General features: G+C 38.7%; 1 protein-coding gene across 4 annotated transcripts in view; it reads right to left on the reverse strand.

The window, feature by feature from the left end:
* The window catches only part of si:ch211-26b3.4 (connector enhancer of kinase suppressor of ras 2), an 88325-nt gene that overhangs the window by 46654 nt on the left and 19956 nt on the right, over positions 1-21715 (reverse strand). For all 4 annotated transcript variants that reach the window (XM_057849963.1, XM_057849964.1, XM_057849962.1 and 1 more), the window contains exons 3-5: positions 12064-12266; positions 11508-11595; positions 8344-8385 (exon numbers count right to left, since the gene is read on the reverse strand). In XM_057849963.1, the coding sequence (XP_057705946.1) occupies positions 8344-8385; positions 11508-11595; positions 12064-12266 (333 nt within the window). The remainder of the gene's footprint in view (positions 1-8343; positions 8386-11507; positions 11596-12063; positions 12267-21715) is intronic.

Below are 21715 nucleotides of genomic sequence, written 5' to 3' on the forward strand. Positions count from 1 at the left end.
CAATGGCGAGCTAATAGTTTATTTTTTACTTGAAAATTTTACAAAATTTATTAAAACGAAAACATTAAGAGGGGTTTTAATATAAAATTTCTATAACTTGTACTAACATTTATCTTTTAAGAAATACAAGCCTTTCTATCCATGGATTGCTTTAACAGAATGCTAATAATGTTAATGCCATCTTGTTGATTTATTGACAAATACAGTACTTATGTACAGTATGTTGAATGTATAAATCCGTCTTGTGTCTTATCTTTCCATTCCAACAATAATTTACAGAAAAATATGACATATTTTATAGATGGTTTGAATTGTGATTAATTACGATTAATTAATTTTTAAGCTGTGATTAACTCGATTAAAAATTGTAATCATTTGACAGCCCTAAAATAAACATTCACTGTTTAGATGTCTATTTGTGTGTTAGGTCATGCATTGCTAGATAAATTATCAGCCACATCTGCTCCTTCTAATCTTTGCTGACTGACTGCAAATGGGTTCACACATGTGGTTTTCCTTCCCTATAAGCTTGGAAACAAACATCCATACATAGAAACACACAAGCCAGAATCCTGATATGAAAGTCAAAAAGGCTTCAGATATCATTGATATTCACATTAAGTGGTGCTGCACGCTGCCTTACAGTGCACACACTGATAACCCCTACATAAAATAATCTTCTGATCTCAATCTTAATGAGTAATTACAGGATTATAGTTCTAGAATGAAGAGAGCAGGTCTTAGAAACACACATACATGCACACGCCCCCCCCCCCCGCCCCCCCCACGCACACGCACACACATATATAGAGAGAGAGGCGTTCATACACATTCGATCGCTGAGTGTCTAACACATTTATGACTGAAAAGGTGGAGATAATGCTTAGCTATTTTCGGCTATCTCTAACTGAGTTTTGTCATTCTTTTTTGGGTAGATTACATACAATTTAGTGTATCACAAAAGTGAGTACACCCCTCGCATTTCTGCAGATACTTAAGTATATCTTTTCATGGGACAACACTGACAAAATGACACTTTGACACAATGAAAAGTAGTCTGTGCGCAGCTTATATAATAGAGTGTATTCATTTTCCCCTCAACTCAAAATATAGCCATTAATATCTAAACCCCTGGCAACAAAAGTGAGTACACCCCTTAGAAACTCTGTACATCCCTAAATGTCCACATTGAGTACTGCTTGTCATTTTCTTTCCAAAATGTCATGTGACTCATTACAGGAGTGCTGTCAGCATTGCTGCAGGGATTGAAGAGGTGGGGGTCAGCTTGTTAGTGCTCAGACCATACACCGCACTGCAGAGACTGAAGAGGTGGGGGGTCAGCCTGTTAGTGCTCAGACCATACACCGCACTCTACATCAAATTGGTGTGCATGACTGTCACCTTACGAGGAAGCCTCTTCTGAAGACTGTAAACAAGAAAGCCCACCCATCTCATCAGACCATAGGACATGGTTCCAGTAATCCATGTGCTTTGTTGACATGTCTTCAGCAAACTGTTTGCAGGCTTTCTTGTGTACCGTCTTCAGAAGAGGCTTCCTCCTGGGGTGACAGCCATGCACACCAATTTGATGTACAGTCCGTCATATGGTCTGAGCACTAACAGGCTGACCCCCCACCTCTTCAATCTCTGCAGCAATGCTGAGAGCACTCCTGTAACGAGTCACATGACATTTTGGAGGAAAAATGACAAGCAGTACTCAATTTGGACATTTAGGGATGTACGTAGTTTCTAAGGGGTGTACTCACTTTTGTTGCCAGGGGTTTAGACATTAATGGCTATATTTTGAAGGTTTTTGAGGGTAAAATAAATTAACTCTATTATATAAGCTGCACACAGACTACTTTTCATTGTGTCAAAGTGTTATCTTGTCAGTGTTGTCCCACGAAAAGATATACTTAAATATCTGCAGAAATGCGAGGAATGTACTCACTTTTGTGAAACACTGTATGTACCGTAATTTCCCGAATATAACGCGCACTTTTTTCCCCCAAAATCAACTTGTAAAATCATGGTGCGCATTTTAAACGGGTACATGGATGGAGACAGAAATATATATATATATATATATACATATATATAAACCAATTGTGTTGAAGAAACGTATGCGGCGATCCGTTGCCAACCATTATTGTACGTGACGTCACCATTTTGTTTCAGTAATACTTCACTCTGATCGGCCGAATGAGTTAGTCTGTGTTAAATTATGCTTTTTTCACTCTTCATAAAGCACAGAATTTAGTTTCTTGAACTCATTTGAGTCTACGTTTATTGCAGCTCCGCAACTCGGACCATAACAGACGTAACAACACAGACTTCCTGTGTCCATCAATTATATCTGTCCCTCGGGAAACTCAAACCCAATTAACAATAGTTCCTATCGTTACTGTCGTGTCGACAGCGATGAGCTCTCTCGGATTTCCGACTTACATTCTCACTTTCAGTTTACTGTATCAATCCATGGAAGAAACATTTATTCATCATGATGAAACAAGCAAGTTATACAGCAGCCTTTAAAAGAAAACACATCTGTTTTGTTTTCTCCTAGATCCTGGTAAGTTGGAGAAGATGTCAAATCATTATTACCGTAAATATTGTCAGTTTATGGTAATGTTTTGAACTACCAATGTGCTATGCTTGTGCTGTGTTTCACCAGTCAGTAAAATGGCATTTCTGTATCTGTACACAAGCTCTGTTTTCTTGTATTCTTCTATTTATTGGTGCTAAAATTAGGGTGCGCGTTATAAACGGGTACAATAATTTTCCTTAGATTTTACAAGTAAATTTGGGGTGCGCATTATACACGGGTGCACCTTATATTCGGGAAATTACGGTATTCTGAATCCTTTCCTTATACCACGTGACATAAAAATGTAAAATGCAGTTTTTTTCAAATTACTGTAATTTTTGGATTATGAGGTACACCTGACTATAGGATGCACCCACCAAATTTTGCAAATAATGGTATTTGTTCAAACACTGTATTAACCACACTGGTCTTAAACCACAGATATATTCAGACCAAAAGACATGCTGCCCGTTAGACCGTAAAAATCCCACATATAGACTATGGGACTATGGGACTATAGGACACAGGGTTCAAACCAGAAGAAAAAAGTTCTATACAGTATTATAGTCTGAAAACTATGGTTGATGTAATTTATAACAGTCTGATATTATCCTTGTGAAGCTTAAATAGCCTCCAACTACAAACCGAAACAAGGTCTAATGCCACGGCTCTATTTGTCCTCCTCTGTGATCATTGGACTAACAGTTCTGACCTGGGATTAACACGGAACAAGATACAAAAAGGCAAGTCACCAGAGTGAAGTTGCTACTTCCCTTCCACTGACACACCCAGCCTTGATCTGACACGCCTCTGGACAATCTGAGCGCAGATTATGGAGAAGTTCACTTATGTGGTTGGCTGGCGTGAGATTTAAGCGCAGTCAAACAGAAAGCCAGACATAGTACGCTGCCAAATGGATTAAGCTCTGGCTTCATGCTTTCACCCTCCTCCCGCATTCTCTGTCCCCCTTTCCTTCTTCTTGCATCTAACATGCACAGGCACCACCATCATTAGTGCATACAGTATATGACTATTTGCCCCGCCACAATTCGGGAGAAAAAAATTAGGGCGTTAGAGGACAGTCACAAAAAGGGCAAGGGGTAAAAAGTGAGGGTCCGGTGCAGAAATCAAGGGAAACGAAAAAAACATAACTAGGACAGCGTTACGTAATAGTGCTCATCCTTATGCATGAATGCTCATAAAAACACATACACTTAAACACACTTTTCGCTCCATCAGGCACAAGACTCGTACGCTACGTTCTCCCTCACATACACATACACAATATCCCTGTCCATCTGATTGCTGTAGGCTGTAGTCTAGAGCAGAGCAAAGAAGCAAGGAGTTTTGCATTATTGAGCAGAAGCTGACAAATGTACAAGTCCCACTACACAAGGGCTGACCAGAGCTTAAGACTGAACCACATGCATGCATGCAGGAATCTCACTGTCACATATTGTATTACACTATGCACTTACCTCCATTCGTAGATCACACACTTTTAGTATTTGAAATTCTGATCATTTGTTTTGACAATACAATCTCAAAATGTGTTGCCCAAAGACCGTAAGTACCCACAGGCAACTGGGCAAACGGAGCAGCAAGTAAAGAGACAATAAGGCCCGGACTTTGAGTTAGCTAAAAGAACTAATCGCGAACAAGTAACACAGCAGCCGGCTAGCAGTTACAAATTATGGGCTGGGTTCTCATATACACTGCAAATCTAGTTCTAGGATTGATGAGATGATTTTGACAGGGTACTCTTAATTTAGCGTTTTGTGTTGTTGCCGCCATTCCCCTTAAATGCAGCACACTTAAGGTGAGTTTATAGTTTTCTTTGTTGTTGTTGTAAATTATTTTATTTCTTTATATCACTTTAATCTCTTTTAAAGCCTAGTTATCTTGTCTTGCCATACCATGTCAAGACTGTTAACTCGAGTGTGCCAACTTTTAAAGGGGAGGAGAAAATCTGGTCTGACTGGGTATGAGTGCTACACTGAAAAAAAGCACATGCACTGTTTTAACTTCTAAATAGGTGTTTTTTATTGTATATACACATTATTTTTGTGTTTTTATACATTACTGAATCCATTGTTGTATTTATCATGAAAACGAGTCAATTAAAAGACTTATTATAAGCATTGCTTAATATAGCCTATACATAACGTGATTTAAACCTTTAAATAGGTGGGTTTTTTTCATTTTGTATGCACATTAGCTTTGTGTTTTTACACATTACTGAATCCATTGTTGTATTAATTATCTAAGAGAGTCAATTAAAACCGTTATTAAAACGCATTTCTTAATATATATGTAACGTGATTAAATTAAATTAAATTTAATTTTAAACAGGTGTTTTTCATTGCATATACATATTAGCTTTGTGTTTTTACACATTAATGAATCCATCATTGTATGTATCATGTAGGAAAGTCAATTAAAACACTTATGAAAAAGCATTGCTTAATATATATATAACGTGATCGCACAAATTGTATGACTTTTGTCCCTCTGAGGTTGCCGTACACAGCAAAATACTGTGGAGTTGAATTTCTTGGTGGAAATTGTTTTTGAGTTGATGGTTGTTGATTTAGGTGATGTTTTAACACTAGCAGTGTTGGATCGCTCTTGGCGTGGTGTCAGTTAGGTGAGATGAACACAGACACCCCTGGCAGAGTTAAATGTACTACCAGAGTTAATCAGCCACACCCAGTTTAAGTGCATGTGTCAGAAAACAAGGCGGACGCAAAGACATGTTTGTGCAGTGACAACATAACTGTAAGCAGTGTTGTCTGTAAATAGCTGGAGTGTGTTCGGTTGAAAAAACACATAATAGTGAGCCTGACTTCTGTGCTTACTTAAGGGATGCAAAGTCCCTCTGTTACGTCTCACGAGCGCAAAAGTAGGGTACAAATGCCAGTTAGGCGCATCTTCTGCACTAGGGTCCCCTACTCATCCAGAATATTAACAACATCACAATGAATATCTAAAATTAACACTCCTATTGTAAGAAAACAAAAAGTGGTAACACATTTTGCATGTAAAAGGTTTGAGTAGGAATTGCTTAACTTGTTCAGGTGGTTTATTAAGTCATACTTAAATCATTTAGGCAAATTTCATTTAACGACATAACTTAATAGTCACATTAAAGCAGTTGTGTGAAACCACTGTAAATAAGGTTCTTGCAAAATACCATGTTTCATTTTTTGAGTGTAGGATGTGCCAATGGGCAACAGAGCAAAAAGACAAGCCTTGAACATAATTGCAAGAATGTTGACAAAGTGTTACGGCAAATTCTTACTCTACCATTACTCGATTCAAATATTGCTCCAGAAATTGTACTCATCAAGCAATGCTATACGTCTATTGGTGTAACTGTTCAAATGTGGTCACAGTCTCAAGGAGTGGAATTCAACTTCAGTATACCATGTGTGTATGTCAGTTGTAATGAGTATATAAAAATGTTTATATAAGGGCAGATGTTGACGCTGACAGGTGGAATACAAAGAGATGACAGATTAAAAAAGATTCTTTTCTGCCACTATTCAACACTTAAAGAAGGTATGTGTTAATTTAGAATTTTAATTCTTTATATATATATATATATATATATATATATATATATATATATATATATATATATATATATATATATATATATATATATATATATATATATATATTAGGGCTGTCAAACTATTACAATTTTTAATCGAATTAATTACAGCTTAAACATTAATTAATCGTAATTAATCGCAATTAATCGCAATTCAAACCATCTATAAAATATGCCATATTTTTCTGTAAATTATATATATATTCTGTAAAATAAATTGTTGGAATGGAAAGATAAGACACAAGATGGATATATACATTCAACATACGGTACAAAAGGACTGTAGTGGGCATTTCACTCTACTGTCATTTAAATCTGTGTATGCTGTCCTCACTCCGAAGCGTCTACTTTTTCCAAAGCTAGACAGCTAGTGAACGACGCCTTAATAATTAGACTTCTTCCTTTTTCATCTGATTTATTAATAAAATGGCCTCAAACCATTGTCCTCTTTAGACCGTTGTAAAACTACAAAAAAAAGTACACAAGCATTGCATTAGCAACAACGTTAGCTTAGCACGCTATACAGGTTCACTAAACATAAACAAAAAGCGTCTCATACAAAAAATATAACATTTCGCTTACTAACATAATATGTACATTCTTTACAACAACCATACTTACGGACAAATCTTGTCCAAGGATCATATAAGCCCAACATTATCAGCCCGAGACGTCGTGCAGCCATAATGAACTGTAAAGAAAACAATAAACCATGTCGCAAAGCGACCACAAGAGTTCGCTGTTGGACAGCACAAAAAGTCTTGCTGTAAAACTTACAAAAAGGCAGAATACTTTCTGAGCGGGACATGTGCGTTAATTGCGTCAAATATTTTAACGTGATTAATTTAAAAAATGAATTACCGCGCGTTAACGCGATCATTTTGACAGCCCTAATATATATATATATATATATATATATATATTTTTTTTTTTTTTTTGAAGCCATTTTAGTCTAAATTGTCGTTAGAGGTATGTGTGAATGTGAGTGTGAATGGCTGTTTGTCTATTCATGTCCTGCAATTGACTTGCAACCCCCGCGGCCCTGGTGAGGATAAGCGCTTCAAACTCTGGTCGGACGAATTTTTGAAGCAGCCAATCTTGACAAAACATATTTTTTCGAGTGTTTCCCCATAATTAGTCCGTACATTTTGCAGAACGAACTGCACATTTTTCTAATCCGAGATGCCCCATGAGCGTTAGTTTCTTCGTATGTTCATGTGATGTGAGCAGTTTAGTGGGCTGTGTCACACTTCACCTCCGTTTCTAGTAAAAGGGATCAGAAACCAGCGTCTAAAAACACATCCCCTCTTTCTTCTTTCATGCTGTCTCCCAATTTCACACATAAACCTCCCACACATAACCGAGAGTCATATGTAGCCTTTAGTCTGACACCCCTGCAGTGTGTGGTATATGCGTGTGTGTCCTCATGTGTACTGTGTGTCAGTCTTTGTGTACATGCACTTGCTGCTGACTGTATTTAACATACAGTCACATACAGTATGTAAGGTCCACAATCTTTCTCGGGTTTTAAAGTGTACAAGCTTTATATCCTACATATACTGTACATAATATATACATAAATACATACAGTGGGGCAAATAAGTATTTAGTCAACCCCAATTGTAAGAGTTGAAAGTCCGTGTTGCCCAACGACAGCCCCAAACGACAGCCCCAAAACATCACCACCCTAGAGGAGATCTGCATGGAGGAATGGGCCAAAATACCAGCAACAGTGTGTGAAAAGCTTGTGAAGAGTTACAGAAAACGTTTGGCCTCTGTTATTGCCAACAAATGGTACATAACCAAGTATTGAGATGAACTTTTGGTATTGACCAAATACTTATTTTCCACCATGATTTGCAAATAAATTCTTTAAAAATCAAACAATGTGATTTTCAGTTTTTTTTTTCCCATATTCTGTCTCTCATGGTTGAGGTTTACCAATGTTGACAGGCCTCTCTTATATTTTCAAGTGGGAGAACTTGCACAATTTGTGGTTGACTAAATACTTATTTACCACACTGTACCAACCTTACAGAATACACCCATCATTCGTTACATTAGGTAACGTGCAACTGCACAGTGTGACGGAAAAAAAAAAAAAGAAAGAAAATGATGAAAAAAAAATGATGAAACTTACCACATGAAGAATTTTATTCTCTGTCTCATATACAGTACAATCCTGTGAAAAGAGAAAAAAAAATCAGCTTCTGCAATGAAGCCATCATTTTGTACGAAATATAACAATATTGCAAGGGAAATCTGGAGAATTGCAAGGGAGATGCTATTTCACTGAAAATCAATATTTTCATTTGTAGGCATCTAGATTATGCATATCACTCAATGATATACATAGAGTCGTCTACTTAGGTCTTGGATAACTATCAACTCTAATGTGTGAACCTGACAGACCTGTTATTTAAAAAAAAATGCTGATTGTTCATTTATTTCTGGGAAGGCAGCCAACTGACCCTAACAGATGCACATGGCAGAGGCGAATACATCTTCCTGATCCATTAGTACAGGCTGTTTTACCCCATTGTGTGTAATGCTGCACACTGGCAGCCATGGGTCCATTTGGACTATTGTGGGCCAGTGCGGTCCTTTCTGTCATGCTGCTACTCTGGCTCTTATAAGTGTGGATGGGTGCTATCTGCAAGGCTCCATGAGTAAATGTGGGAACCAACTCCAAACTGGATCTTAAAAGTAAATACAGTAAATGGAAGAAGTTCCATAGAGCAGCTACACAGTCTCCATCCGAACAATAAGATTGTTCCACCACTAGCAATCACTCTGAGAAAAGGGACAATTGTAAATGCAGGCAATCTACATGATGGCACTATTGGGAGTGGAGAAAAGACAGGAAATGAAAGAATGAAAAATGAGTTGATCGTTCTTCATAAGGGCATATAAGTGAAGCTAAGGATTAGCTCTGACAGTGAGTCGATGAACATGCGGAGAGCAGCTGTGATAGAGCATGCTTGTCCCATCAGCTGCAAAACAGCCCTTACTAGAGGGTAGAGGTTCTCTCTCAGCCAGATCGACAATAATGGCGCCTACTTTACATCTCCATAGATCTAATTTTATTTTAGTTTATCTTAATGTATAGCATGTTTTTAAATTATGTGTCTTGCATTGTATTGTTTAGGTACTGTGTACTTTGCGCTCCTGTATGATATTGTTACATTAGTGACTTTTAAGTGTCTGTCCATGTTTGTCTCTTAGATGCATTTTATTGTAGTGGCCTTCTAGCTAATTCTGGCTTTTTTAACCATGTGTAATCATGTGTTTTTTTTAAATTGCGTTGTCCCCTTTCAAATTAATTGACCTTACCATAACTGAAGATTTGATATGCAGGGGTCGACAATATAAATGGCCCGGACGTACTTTTAAAACCGTCAGGGCCACCAGAATGTGCCAATAACAAAATTGTGTCGATGAAAAAAATAGTTATTTCACATAAGTGACATTAAGCTATCCTGATCAAAGACAGTCTAACAGTCTATGAAGCCAGCCGTTGCTCTCAGTGGGGCGTAAACACACCTCGTTCGCTCACTCGCTCCCGTGTGAACGCAGGCAAACCTGATTACTGCTGCTGATTGATTGTCAGTAAATCAGTACCCACCTAACGTTATATTACAAGACGACATGTTTCTGAACCCCCAGCACCCGGCCAAGCACCAGGGAAAAAAACAAGAAAGAGAAAGTCACCAGCGTAGGTGAGGGGACGCGAAATCCAATATGAAAGGAAAAGGGAGAGAACATTTCAGTCCAAGATGAGACAAAAAAACGAGGTATAATGTGAGGTGTGCAGATCAACGCCCACATATGCAGATAAGTCAGAGAAAGGTTTACAAGTATTAAACCTATGGTATGAACATAACATGATAATTCATCCACGTGAGTACGGTGAAAATAATATCGTCATAATATCGTCATAACGACAGTCTAGAGTGAAAATTGTTAGCCATAATTGCCTAAATTGTTGCCACGACACCCGAGCCGGGGTAGACTTCCAGAGGGTGGTAAGACACAAAAGTTTCGCCCAGGCACGGGGCTCTCCCGTGGGCCCGCCTCCCCCCGGAGCTCCCAAGAAAAAAATGTTTTATGTGTGTGTGGTGTGTGTGTTTTTTTCCGAAAACATTAAAATATGTGTAAGTTGTCAGTGGAGTCGATTTGTATTTATTATTGTATGCTTGGGTGTTTATGGAATGATTAGGGATGTGATTATGGAATTGTAATAGAATTATTTGTACTATATTCATGTTTTTACACTGTTTTGCTGCACTTTTTATTAAATCTACCTAAAAAATAATGTTATCCATGTTATTCCAGCAAATTCTTTTTCGTGATTATTGGAATCAATAACTGACGCGTTGAAGTTTTGATCGTGGGGTGAGTGAACTTCAAAACTAATTTCTCTTATTGTCTCCCCTGGATATGCACTGATGGTTGATTCTGTCTGATTGGATATACAGTAGTGAATATTGGATGGCAATTGGTGGTCAAAAAAACGAAAACTATGTTCACTGTAAAGGCAACTGTGCTTAGATGCATGGAGTAATCTCCTGTGTGTCATTAAAGTGCATGTAGAGTACACTTTAAATTGTTGTTTGCAAAATTTGACCCAAAAAAAACCTGATGGTTAATGACTGTTATGGGGTGGTTTTCCAATTTTTTTCATGTTCAAAAACAGGTGCTGAAGACTTCAATCAATTCATTGAATTCAAAAGGGGAAAAATACCGACATGTCATTGAAGTGGCGGTTGGTTTCACTGGAATTATCAGTGCAATCAATTTATTTTATGTCGCTCAGTGTGATGTTTTCCTTTTCCACCGAGACTTCAAATTCCATTTTGCACTAGTGGTGTTTTCCCAAATTTTCCATCCTGAAAATCATTAGGCTGCATAAATCAAGTACGAAGTTGCATTTTCACTCCAAAGGGTGGAACATCTGATACCTGGTTACTGACAGGTGATCTTCTAAAACTAAGAATCATTGCTTTAGTAGGTTGCACGCAAAATAGTCGACAACAACGGATGTAGTTTTTAGAACCAACATGCAATTCAGCTATGTATTTTGGATCTTAGTGAATAAAGGTAGGCTATTATGGTTGCACGAAGTTGGATTTCCCATAAGCAATTCCCGCTGTCTCAATTTGCCTATGTAACTGGTCAAAGGGTGAATGATAAATAGTAATTTTATAACACATGAAGGAATTATTCCACTTCCACAAGTGACTGTTGAGATTGGTAAGATATTACTTAAATCCCTGCATGGGTATGTGTGTGTGAGGGGGGCACCTGTTGTACAATTGTAGTTAATTCTAGGCATAGCTGCACGATATTGTTCTTCAGTAATGAATACTCTGTTACGCTGGCAAACGGAGACCTGAAATGAAAGACAAACCCAGTGTGATATTATATGCTGTACAGACACTGAGAAAAGTTAAACACATTCTTTGTTCTACCCAATGCTCAGAAGCAAAGAATAAGCACAAACAACAATATTTGTTTTAGGATCAAAACCAGGACACTGCATGCCTCAAGTTCTTTAATCCTTCATTTTGTGTGCCCCCACAACTACATAAGGCCTGCAAGGTCATAACTTTGCATCAACAATTTCTAAATAAATTAGCCCAAAATTAACTTGACTTTAAATTGGACATGCTCATGCAGCAATATTAGTTCTGATTCAGCTCTTTTGTCCATTCCCAGTCTATGCTAGATGTACAGGTCTTGTTGACGTATTGTTACATTTAGGTGAGTTATTCAGCCAAATTTGTGGTTTTGTTACTGGGCAAAAAGATACAACAAAATTAACTCACTGCCCAAATTCAATTGTAAGTGTTGTTTATACCTGTCGAGCCAGGCAAGTAGGTTTTTTGCCGCACCAATCAGATCCACCACTGATGTGAGGAAATCGTTGGGTAGCCTCCGGGAAGCTCTTCCATCATAGTGTCCTCCCCTCCGCCTACCGAGGATGAAGTTCTGAAGGTTCTTGGCTGAAGCGTTGAGCTTGTGTGACAGGGTCCGGAGGTTTTCTGTTTCTAAGCCGTAATTCTGGAGAGGGAAAAATAATTTTGGGCTTTAGTGTTTATCGTAGGTATGCTTCTCACACATTGTTGCCAATATAATGGTCAATGAAAAATTCCATGTTGAATCAGGTGATCTTTTGCAACCAAAAAGAATTTTTTTCAAGTAAAGGCAAGATTCAGTCAAGGAAGTGCCGAGGAAGTAATTGTCCTACAGTTTTGTTTGTTACAACACTTAACTATGTAAAGTACTTGTGGATGAAAGAGTGATGCATTATTAGCCTATGTAAGGGAAATGCACAACAATAGTTAATGAAGGGAACCAACAGCCTGTTAAGTATCGACATCATCTCCTTTTAGTTCTTGCCCATTTCCTATCTTTGTGATATTATAATATAACAACAGTGGCCAGGTCAGTTTCAGCCATGGTGTTACAAGCCGCCGGTCGTCGACCGGGGAAGCAGGCAGTCCTTGCCTTCATTGGCTGGCGACCATGGTGTGTGACAAGCAGCCCTATGTTAGCCGGTTTGTCCACAGAGAATGAGCCATTTTTGACATTCATTCCCCTGCTCCGTCCTCCGCGATAGAGGAAGAGCGCAAACAAAAGAGGCGGTGTGAGAGCTAGGATACATGATAACCCGAACCGAACGGCTCTTCCAAGTCTCTTCCTTGCCTTTCAAACACAAAAAAATCATACAAAAGTACCCTGACTCATGTCTCACACACGTCGGCGGGAGTGATTGCCTTCACTGGTCGGCCAGCCTCCGGCGGTAAACAAGTTTCAGCAGACTATGACACCCCGTCATTCCCCTGCTGCAGGCCCTGCAAGCAGTCCCGATAGACGCTCCGGCCGTGCGGGGAGCAGCCGGGCCGTGGGACTGGAGGGGGTTATGGCGGGCGCAGGGAGGGAGAGGGGGGAATCGCACCCCACAGACAGGCTACTGCGGCCCCGCCGACGCTTGCGCATCTGAGCGTCTAACGGGACTGCCGGGGCCGCAGCAGTCCGCTGAAACTTGCTCGCCGCCGGAGGCTGGCTGATCGGTGAAGGCAATCACTACTGCCGCCGTGTGTGAAATGAGTCAGCGTAGTTATGTGTGATTTTTCGTGTTCGCAAGGCGAAGAAGAGGCTTGGATGAGCCACTCGATTCGGGTTAGCATGTAGCCTAGCTTTCACGCCGCCTATTTTTTTTACGCTCTTCCTCTGTCGCCGAGGACGGAGCAGGGAAATGACAAGAGCCGTAATACTGTTCGGGAGGTTCAAGAAGACCATTATGCAGTAATTTAGCCCTGTCGTACTGAATAAATGCATTTTTAATATTTCATATTCCATTTCGCACAAGAGTGATATTTGTAATGACAATACAATTTATACTGCAATCAGGGAAAAATACTTAGACAAAGAATATCCTGTTAAGATATTACAGATAAAAACAATGATGACATTTTGTGTTGCCCATGCAGTCTGCTTTAGTCATCAGCCTCGTGTTTCTAGTCTCTGTCGCCTTTTTCTCTTTCCGAATCTTCCTCCTCTCCCAAATACGACTCAAACATATAAGGCTGAAAGTCACATACATCCTCTGGATCGACAATATCGTTCGAAAAATCCACACTTGAACTAGAATGGCTGAAAAACCTCCTCCATTGGGCTCAATGCTAAATCCTCTGAAATCGCTCATTCGCTGATGTCATCACCAAGATGGAGGTACCTTAGCACTATAATGACAGGAGAAGCTAAACGGCAGATTTAAAGACGTATTTCTCGTCATCCGCGTTTTGCCAAATTCTTGTATGTAGTTAACTCGTCTCAAAATATGATTTTAATTCCAATAATAATGCTATTTAAGATTTTTTTGTCATGTCATATATACTTTAAAATTGTTTTGAAAGTGTGACTGAGGAGAAGATACAAACTGTATAAGAGGTTGTTACAACAGCGAAGATGTCATGACTCTGATGCATTCTAACCACTAAAACACTGTGCTGCCTCATCACAACAATAATCTGATGGATCATTAGATTAATACCTATCTCACAATTGCAGTCTATATTGAAAATATTACTGGTCAGTCTACAATGTTATACCATATTTTCAATAATTCTACCTTATCTCTTATGAAAGACCTCCTCTTAGGACCACAGGCTCATGTAGCCCATAACTTCACAACCCTGCGACCTTTGTAAACAAACACTCAGACCCATTGAGCCACATTATGCACAGCCAACCAAGGCACCTCTGGAAATGTCTTTCCAAAAAGATGCTGATTCCTGCTGACACAACGACTGCACACGCACACATACACAAAAGTAGAATCTTTTCCCCCTCTGCCTGTAGATCTATTTAATACAGTCACGACCACAGTGACTATACAATAGAGAGAGTCGCACAGTGGCAGCAAGGGGAGCGAGAGAGCGAATTATGGAAGCTAAAGAAGCAGAAAACAAGGAAGGAGAGGAACAAGGAGCAACTAGCTGTGCATCATGCTGGAATTGGGTCATGCATCTGTTATGTTCTTTATGATCTAATGTATGGGAATGTGAATGTGCATATGAACTTGAAACGTGTGTTTGCACACGCTACAATTATGCTTCCCTATGATTCAGTATGGCACTTGTGTCTCCCTCCTGGGGACAGAGTGTACAAACGAAGAGGAGAATTAATAACACTGTTTTGTGTGTGTTGGGGGTTGGGGGAGTGGGGCGTGCGGGTATGTGTTTGCATCTGAAGAAGAGAAAAATAATTTGAGCGTGCCTATGTGCCTGTGTGTGTCAATCAATAAAGTACAAGGGCGATGCCATTAGAGCAGCCCCCCACTACCTTCATGTCGATCTGGTTGCCATAGCAGCAGTGTGGGGTAAAGCCTTCCCTTTGCTGGAATTCAACCATTACCATGTAACCAAAATCAAATATCATTTTTCATTTTTCATTTCACCGTTTTCTCTTCACTCTCATTATCTCAACAGCCTAACTGCAATGCACTATACAGTAGTACTACAGTACAGAATATTACCACTTCACAACCCTACATCACAAGTAATACATATTGGTGCTGCATTCTGTAACCAATAAGAAAGAGACATAAAATAGAAATACTGTATCAAGCAAGGGCGTAGGTTTGCATAGGGATGGTAGGCACATAACACTACCAACTTTTCAGGATGCTTTAATTGTCCCCAACAACTTTTAAGCAACCTTATTTGCATTATGTAATACTTCAGTTAAATACGTAATTTAGATTGTCTTCCCATATGTTGTAAGGATAGAACTGATCCTATCACTATTAAGTGAATGATGGTACTTTCATTATGTTCTGACTTACGTTGACCCTTTTTCACTTGCTGAATGTGCCAGTCTATATTTTTCCCTCAAACGCATGTTTGATTGGCTGATGACTTGACCCCCCCCCCACACACACACACGCATTCCCAGCCTGACAGAAATACAACATGCCGCCTCCTCCGCCCATTTCGAAGACAAGGAATATTACTATTTTTTTTTCCACCAGCTGCAGCCACTGTAAGTAATGTAAAGAGACGTCAATGTTGTGGAGGTGGTGAACACATGACTAATTTTGCTACTGAAAGTCCAACCTGCATCAGTGTTAGCATAAAATTAATCTGTGCAAATTTCTCAGACTCGAGGAAGAAGCTGCTTTGAGCGAAATATCCTCCTTTATGTTTTCGTTAACGTTAATTAAACTGTAAAAAATGTAGATTTAATGTGTGTTTCCCAGTTCCTTTTTTTTTTTTTCATTCAGCCATGCGACACACCTGTGGCGCATGAGGAATGCTTAATATTTAAGGACGCCTATCACTCTGCAAGTGTCGGATTATTGCTTGCTACTTGCCTTGCTTACCGATGTGTGTACCTCATCATCCTTCGTGTCCTGGTTTGATCATTTTTACTTTTGTGCTGTTTTGGACTTTGCAGTTAGATTTTTGTACTCTGTTACAGTATATTTGCGTCTTCTGGCGTGCTCCCTTTGTTGCACTTATTAAATAAAAACATTCACTATTCCTGGTCTCTGGGTCTGTGATTGGGATCCACATCAACAGGTTGCCGTTCATAACAGTGGAGAGCCAAGGTTTACCCCTTTCTCCTCAGTTTTGATTTTTAATTTTATTTATGCGGTCTTACAGCAGCCCAAATTAAGGAGCTTTCATTTTTTGTTGTGTTTGGCTGTGCTTGTAGAGAAAAACAGTAGTGTTTTACCTGAAGGAAGGCTCAATGTTTTTATTTATATTTGTTATTCCCTGACGAAGGAGTTTATTTGTCATATTTAATTTTTTTAGACAGACAATTTTGAGTGGTATTAAGACAAATGTTCTTTGCATTACTGGATAGCTAAGAGATGATTAACAAGTTTGTGTTTCTTGTGTATTATGATATTATTTGCATTCAAATATTGCAATTCAAATTTGCTAATTAAATCCAGACATTTATTCTGGAAGTTTTCGAAAACAAAGGTTTGAGTCGAATGGTGTAACACCTGAACAAATACTGTACATACGCACTGCAAAAACCCACCTTCTTAAAACTGTAATAAATAAATGTTTTAATTAATTAAATCCCCTGGTTTTAATGTAAATCTACTAGAAATAAGTGAAATTATCTGCCAGTGCTTCAAGTAAATTTTACTCACTTAGATTTCTTAAAATAGGAAAAATAGCTAGCTGATAACCTTAACAGACTTATTTTAAGCAAAAAGTTTCGATATTTAATCTTTAAAAAACTTGTGTGTCAGAAATGTTCTTAATTTAAGAAGAGAGATTGTTCAAAACATTATTTGAAAGTGTTTTTCTTGATTTAGGTGAAAAATGACCAACTTTCAGATGTATGGGCTTAACAAGAACAAATAGTAATATTTACTTAAAGTAAGTGAACGAATCCGACGCATTGATTAAGTAATTAAGACTCAAAAAAAGATGGAGAAAATTATTCGACTAGATTGAAGAAAAATGATCGGATTAAGATGTTATAAATTTGCAGTGTGGAAGTCAGTATAAGTCAATACAGATTTAGTTTGCATTAATCATTTAGCCTATCAATTAATTAGGTTCTAATTGGTGGGAAATGTAGCCCTGACCCCCGTTCACCCAATCTGTTTGGTCTTATTATTAGTGTCCCATCCCTAGCAAAAAGTGTTCATGCAGGTTATGCTGTTATATCGTCCCTACCGATAGGGAGACCAAACCTACGCCCTTGATATCTATCATACATACAGTGGGGCAAATAAGTATTTAGTCAGCCATCAATTGTGCAAGTTCTCCCACTTGAAAAGATGAGAGAGGCCTGTAATTGTCAACATGGGTAAACCGCAACCATGAGAGACAGAATGTGGAAAAAAAAAAAAAAAACAGAAAATCACATTGTTTGATTTTTAAAGAATTTATTTCCAAATTAGAGTGGAAAATAAGTATTTGGTCACCTACAAACAAGCAAGATTTCTGGCTGTCAAAGAGGTCTAACTTCTTCTAACGAGGTCTAACGAGGCTCCACTCGTTACCTGTATTAATGGCACCTGTTTTAACTCTTTATCGGTATAAAAGACACCTGTCCACAACCTCAGTCAGTCACACTCTAAACTCCACTATGGCCAAGACCAAAGAACTGTCGAAGGACACCAGAGACAAAATTTTAGACTTGCACCAGGCTGGGAAGACTGAATCTGCCCGTCTGCGGTTCGCGAGAGAGCATTTGGATGATCCAGAAGAGGACTGGGACAATGTGTTATGGTCAGATGAAAGCAAAATAGAACGTTTTGGTAGAAACACAGGCTCTCTTGTTTGGAGGAGAAAGAATACTGAATTGCATCTGAAGAACACCATACCCACTGTGAAGCATTGGGGTGGAAACATCATGCTTTGGGGCTGTTTTTCTGCAAAGGGACCAGGACAACTGATCTGTGTAAAGGAAAGAATGAATGGGGCCATGTATCAAGAGATTTTGAGTGAAAATCTTCCATCAGCAAGGGCATTAAAGATGAGACTTGGCTGGGTCTTTCAGCATGACAATGATCCCAAACACACAGCCAGGGCAACAAAGGAGTGGCTTCGTAAGAAGCATTTCAAGGTCCTGGAATGGCCTAGCCATTCTCCAGATCTCAACCCCTTAGAAAATTTGTGGAGGGCGTTGAAAGTCCGTGTTGCCCAACGACAGCCCCAAAATATCAGTGCTCTAGAGGAGATCTGCATGGAGGAATGGGCCAAAATACCAGCAACAGTGTGTGAAAAGCTTGTGAAGAGTTACAGAAAACGTTTGGTCTCCGTTATTGCCAACAAAGGGTACATGACAAAGTATTGAGATGAACTTTTTGTATTGACCAAATACTTATTTTCCACCATGATTTGCAAATAAATTCTTTAAAAATCAAACAATGTTTTTTTCTGTTTGTTTTTTCCACATTCTGTCTCTCATGGCTGAGGTTTACCCATGTTGACAATTACAGGCCTCTCTAATATTTTCAAGTGGGAAAACTTGCGCAATTAGTGGTTGACTAAATACTTATTTGCCCACTGTAAATGAAGTAATACATTTAAATAGGCAAAGGACTAAAAGGTTGGTAAAATAGTCAAAACAGTGAGAAAGTTTAGAAATGGTACCAAAAAAAAAAAAAAACTAAAAACTTTTTACATGCAATTTCAGATCTACAGGCCATTTAGTGTCTTCATATGGGAGAAAGAAAGAGTACATAAAGAAAGCACAAAAGCTTACAGAGAAAATGCAAACTCCCCACAAGGAAGGCCTGATCCAAGATTCAAATCCAAGATTCGACAGAACCAGACGTGCTTGTAATATGTGCCACTGGGCTACAAATGGAAAACAACTGTATGCAAATTTGTTTAAAAAGAGAACTGCAGAAATTCATAATTTTCTCTAAACAAAGGGGGCTTCGACGCCTGCTGAACACACAGAAAACAAGGTGCACGTTCTGCGCCACTTATCCACGAGGGTCGCTGGGGTACAGCAACATTCCAGGACACTCATAGTTTTCCTACGGACAATTTGGAGTGCCTATAGCCTACCACTGCTACCATACATATTTTGGGGATGTAAGAGGAAACCAGAGTACCTGGACAAAACGTACGCAGGCATGGGGAGAACATGCAAGCTCCATACAGGAATGCCCGGATTGAACCCTTAATTGCAGAACTGTGAGGCAGCATTTAATAATATAATATACAATATATATAATAAAATATACAGTATATAGTGATAGATGTCCAATCAATTTGAATTGGAAGAGCTGGGAGTGAATGAACAAGTTTGAGTGTCACTGACAGCAATAGACCATTTGAACTGGGAGAGGCTGGCAGCCCTCCCAGTTCAAATGGATTGTACATATATCGCCATTTATGGCAGCTACTGAGATAACCGGATGAGATTACATTTTTAAAAATATCATTAAATTCATTAATTTGACTCTTACAGAGAGGGCTCACTTTTGGTTAGATGCTTTGCATTTGAAATCCACCATTTCTTTACTTCTTCAGTCACTAGAGTCCAAGTACGTAATACCCTAAAATCATGACCTTCTGCTAGAACAGCCAATCTTTTCTTCAGAAATGGCTGATATCTACTGGTCAACTAATGATGCTGGATTTTTTTTTAATATGGGTCCTGTCCGAGGACATATGATGACTGTGTGCCACTTATTCCCATGTTGCGAAATTTGAATGGGGAGAGAATCTGATCAACAGCCACACGCATGCAGACATGTGTGCAGTGCTGTGCACACATGCACACGCATTCAAGCAACCTTGGCTAATCCAGCAGCGTGTGCCTGAGAGATAAGGTGCATCATGCATTTTTTTTCCCATACACTCTCTATTTCCTTTTCCCTTTCACACCTCCCCATCCTCTTTCCTCATTCTATCTCTTGGAGGGTAGTACCTAATTCCACCTAAATTATCTAATCCCAAGCAGGGCTACTAAACAGGCTGGCTGTTAAGGCTTACAAATCAGGTCTAATATAACTTAACCATTTCATAGCTAATACAAAAAAAAGCAAAAAAAGGGGTTGGAGAAAATGTACATAATCCTGTGTTTGGTGGGGGCGGGAACACATATTACACGCAAAATAAAAACTCTGCAATGTTATACGTATGCCAGCTTTTTGTTATCGAAAAAATCAGACCAAAATAAAGCCTTTAAATTGCCTTTACATTCTTTTCCCACTATATGACCTATAGTTTGTACAAATACAATTGAAAAACATGAACATTTTTAACATGAGACGAAAAATATAGCAAGTGAAAAAATGTAGTTTGACAACTGTGCAAACCCTTTTGTAACCAGGAATCCAGCTGTGTTCAGATTTAACACATTTAATGTATGTTAAAAGCAAAAGTGTGCCATCATTCAATATTCCTCGATATTCTCAAATTAATTTATGTTTCCTATTTGCGATTAATTTTGAGTATTTTAATTGCTGCCCTAAAATATTACCCCCGCCCCACTTTAAATTCCTTTGTGATTGGGCTATTAGAGCCTTGGCAGGTTTGATTTTAATATTCAATATTCAAAACATGTTGTGAACAATCACTACCCCCTAATGAATTTTAATAGAGAGACATTTTAATCAAAGCGATGTCTTAATGAGATAATTATATATTTGGAATGTTAACACAGTTTCGGTCAATACTGCACAAACTGCACTTTGAAGAATATCTTGGGGATGGAGTTATATTTAGAGGACATATTAACGCAAAATGTCGTCGAGGTCAAAAAACTTTAATATCCTCCAAACTCTGGGGTGATGTCAATACAATAGAATGTACAGCAAAATTCTAAAACCAACATGTCAACCCATCAGTGATTTTTATATTAATTTGGGTTCAAGCTGTGTTTCTATACACTCCTGTTTTTATGCGCCTTGCCCTGACCCTTCTGGATGCTCCTCCCTGTCGTCAAGCAGCTCGCTTTCTCATCCATTCCACACTGCCTTCCCTTCCTCGAGTATTCTTTGTTTTTGTGGCAGAGGGAATATACAGGCGCATTCTATCGACCAAATTCGGAACTTTTCGTCCTGCCGGCATTTGGCAGTACCAAAGGCTTCGTTGAATTCTTGAATTAGTGAAGCAAACTTTAGCCTGTGCAAATATGTACAAATGGATCTTCAAAGGTCTCTTGAATTCCTTTATTCCCATAAATTAAGCCTTGTTTTGAGGCATTTTAATGTTGGTAAATGCAATCGAAGCTCATAACTAAGCCTTGCTCGCCACATTATTTGATGCTTATTGTATTTGTATTGTTTGTAGTCGGTTGTAGATTACGTCTGTTTACTTGTAAGCCTGAAACCATAGACGATAAAAAAGACAGATCAAACACACCTTTGGAAATAAATAACTTCAGCATTCAAAATGTATGTGGTACGTTTTTCATACGAACACTCAAATGCTCCAAAAAGTTTTAGTTTTGCATACGTTTGTCTGCCGAAAGTAATTGAAAGTTTGATAATTGCTTTATGTAAAGAACGA

This window comes from Corythoichthys intestinalis, chromosome 11 (genome assembly GCF_030265065.1).
Source record: "Corythoichthys intestinalis isolate RoL2023-P3 chromosome 11, ASM3026506v1, whole genome shotgun sequence".
Classification (NCBI taxonomy): Eukaryota; Metazoa; Chordata; class Actinopteri; order Syngnathiformes; family Syngnathidae; genus Corythoichthys; species Corythoichthys intestinalis.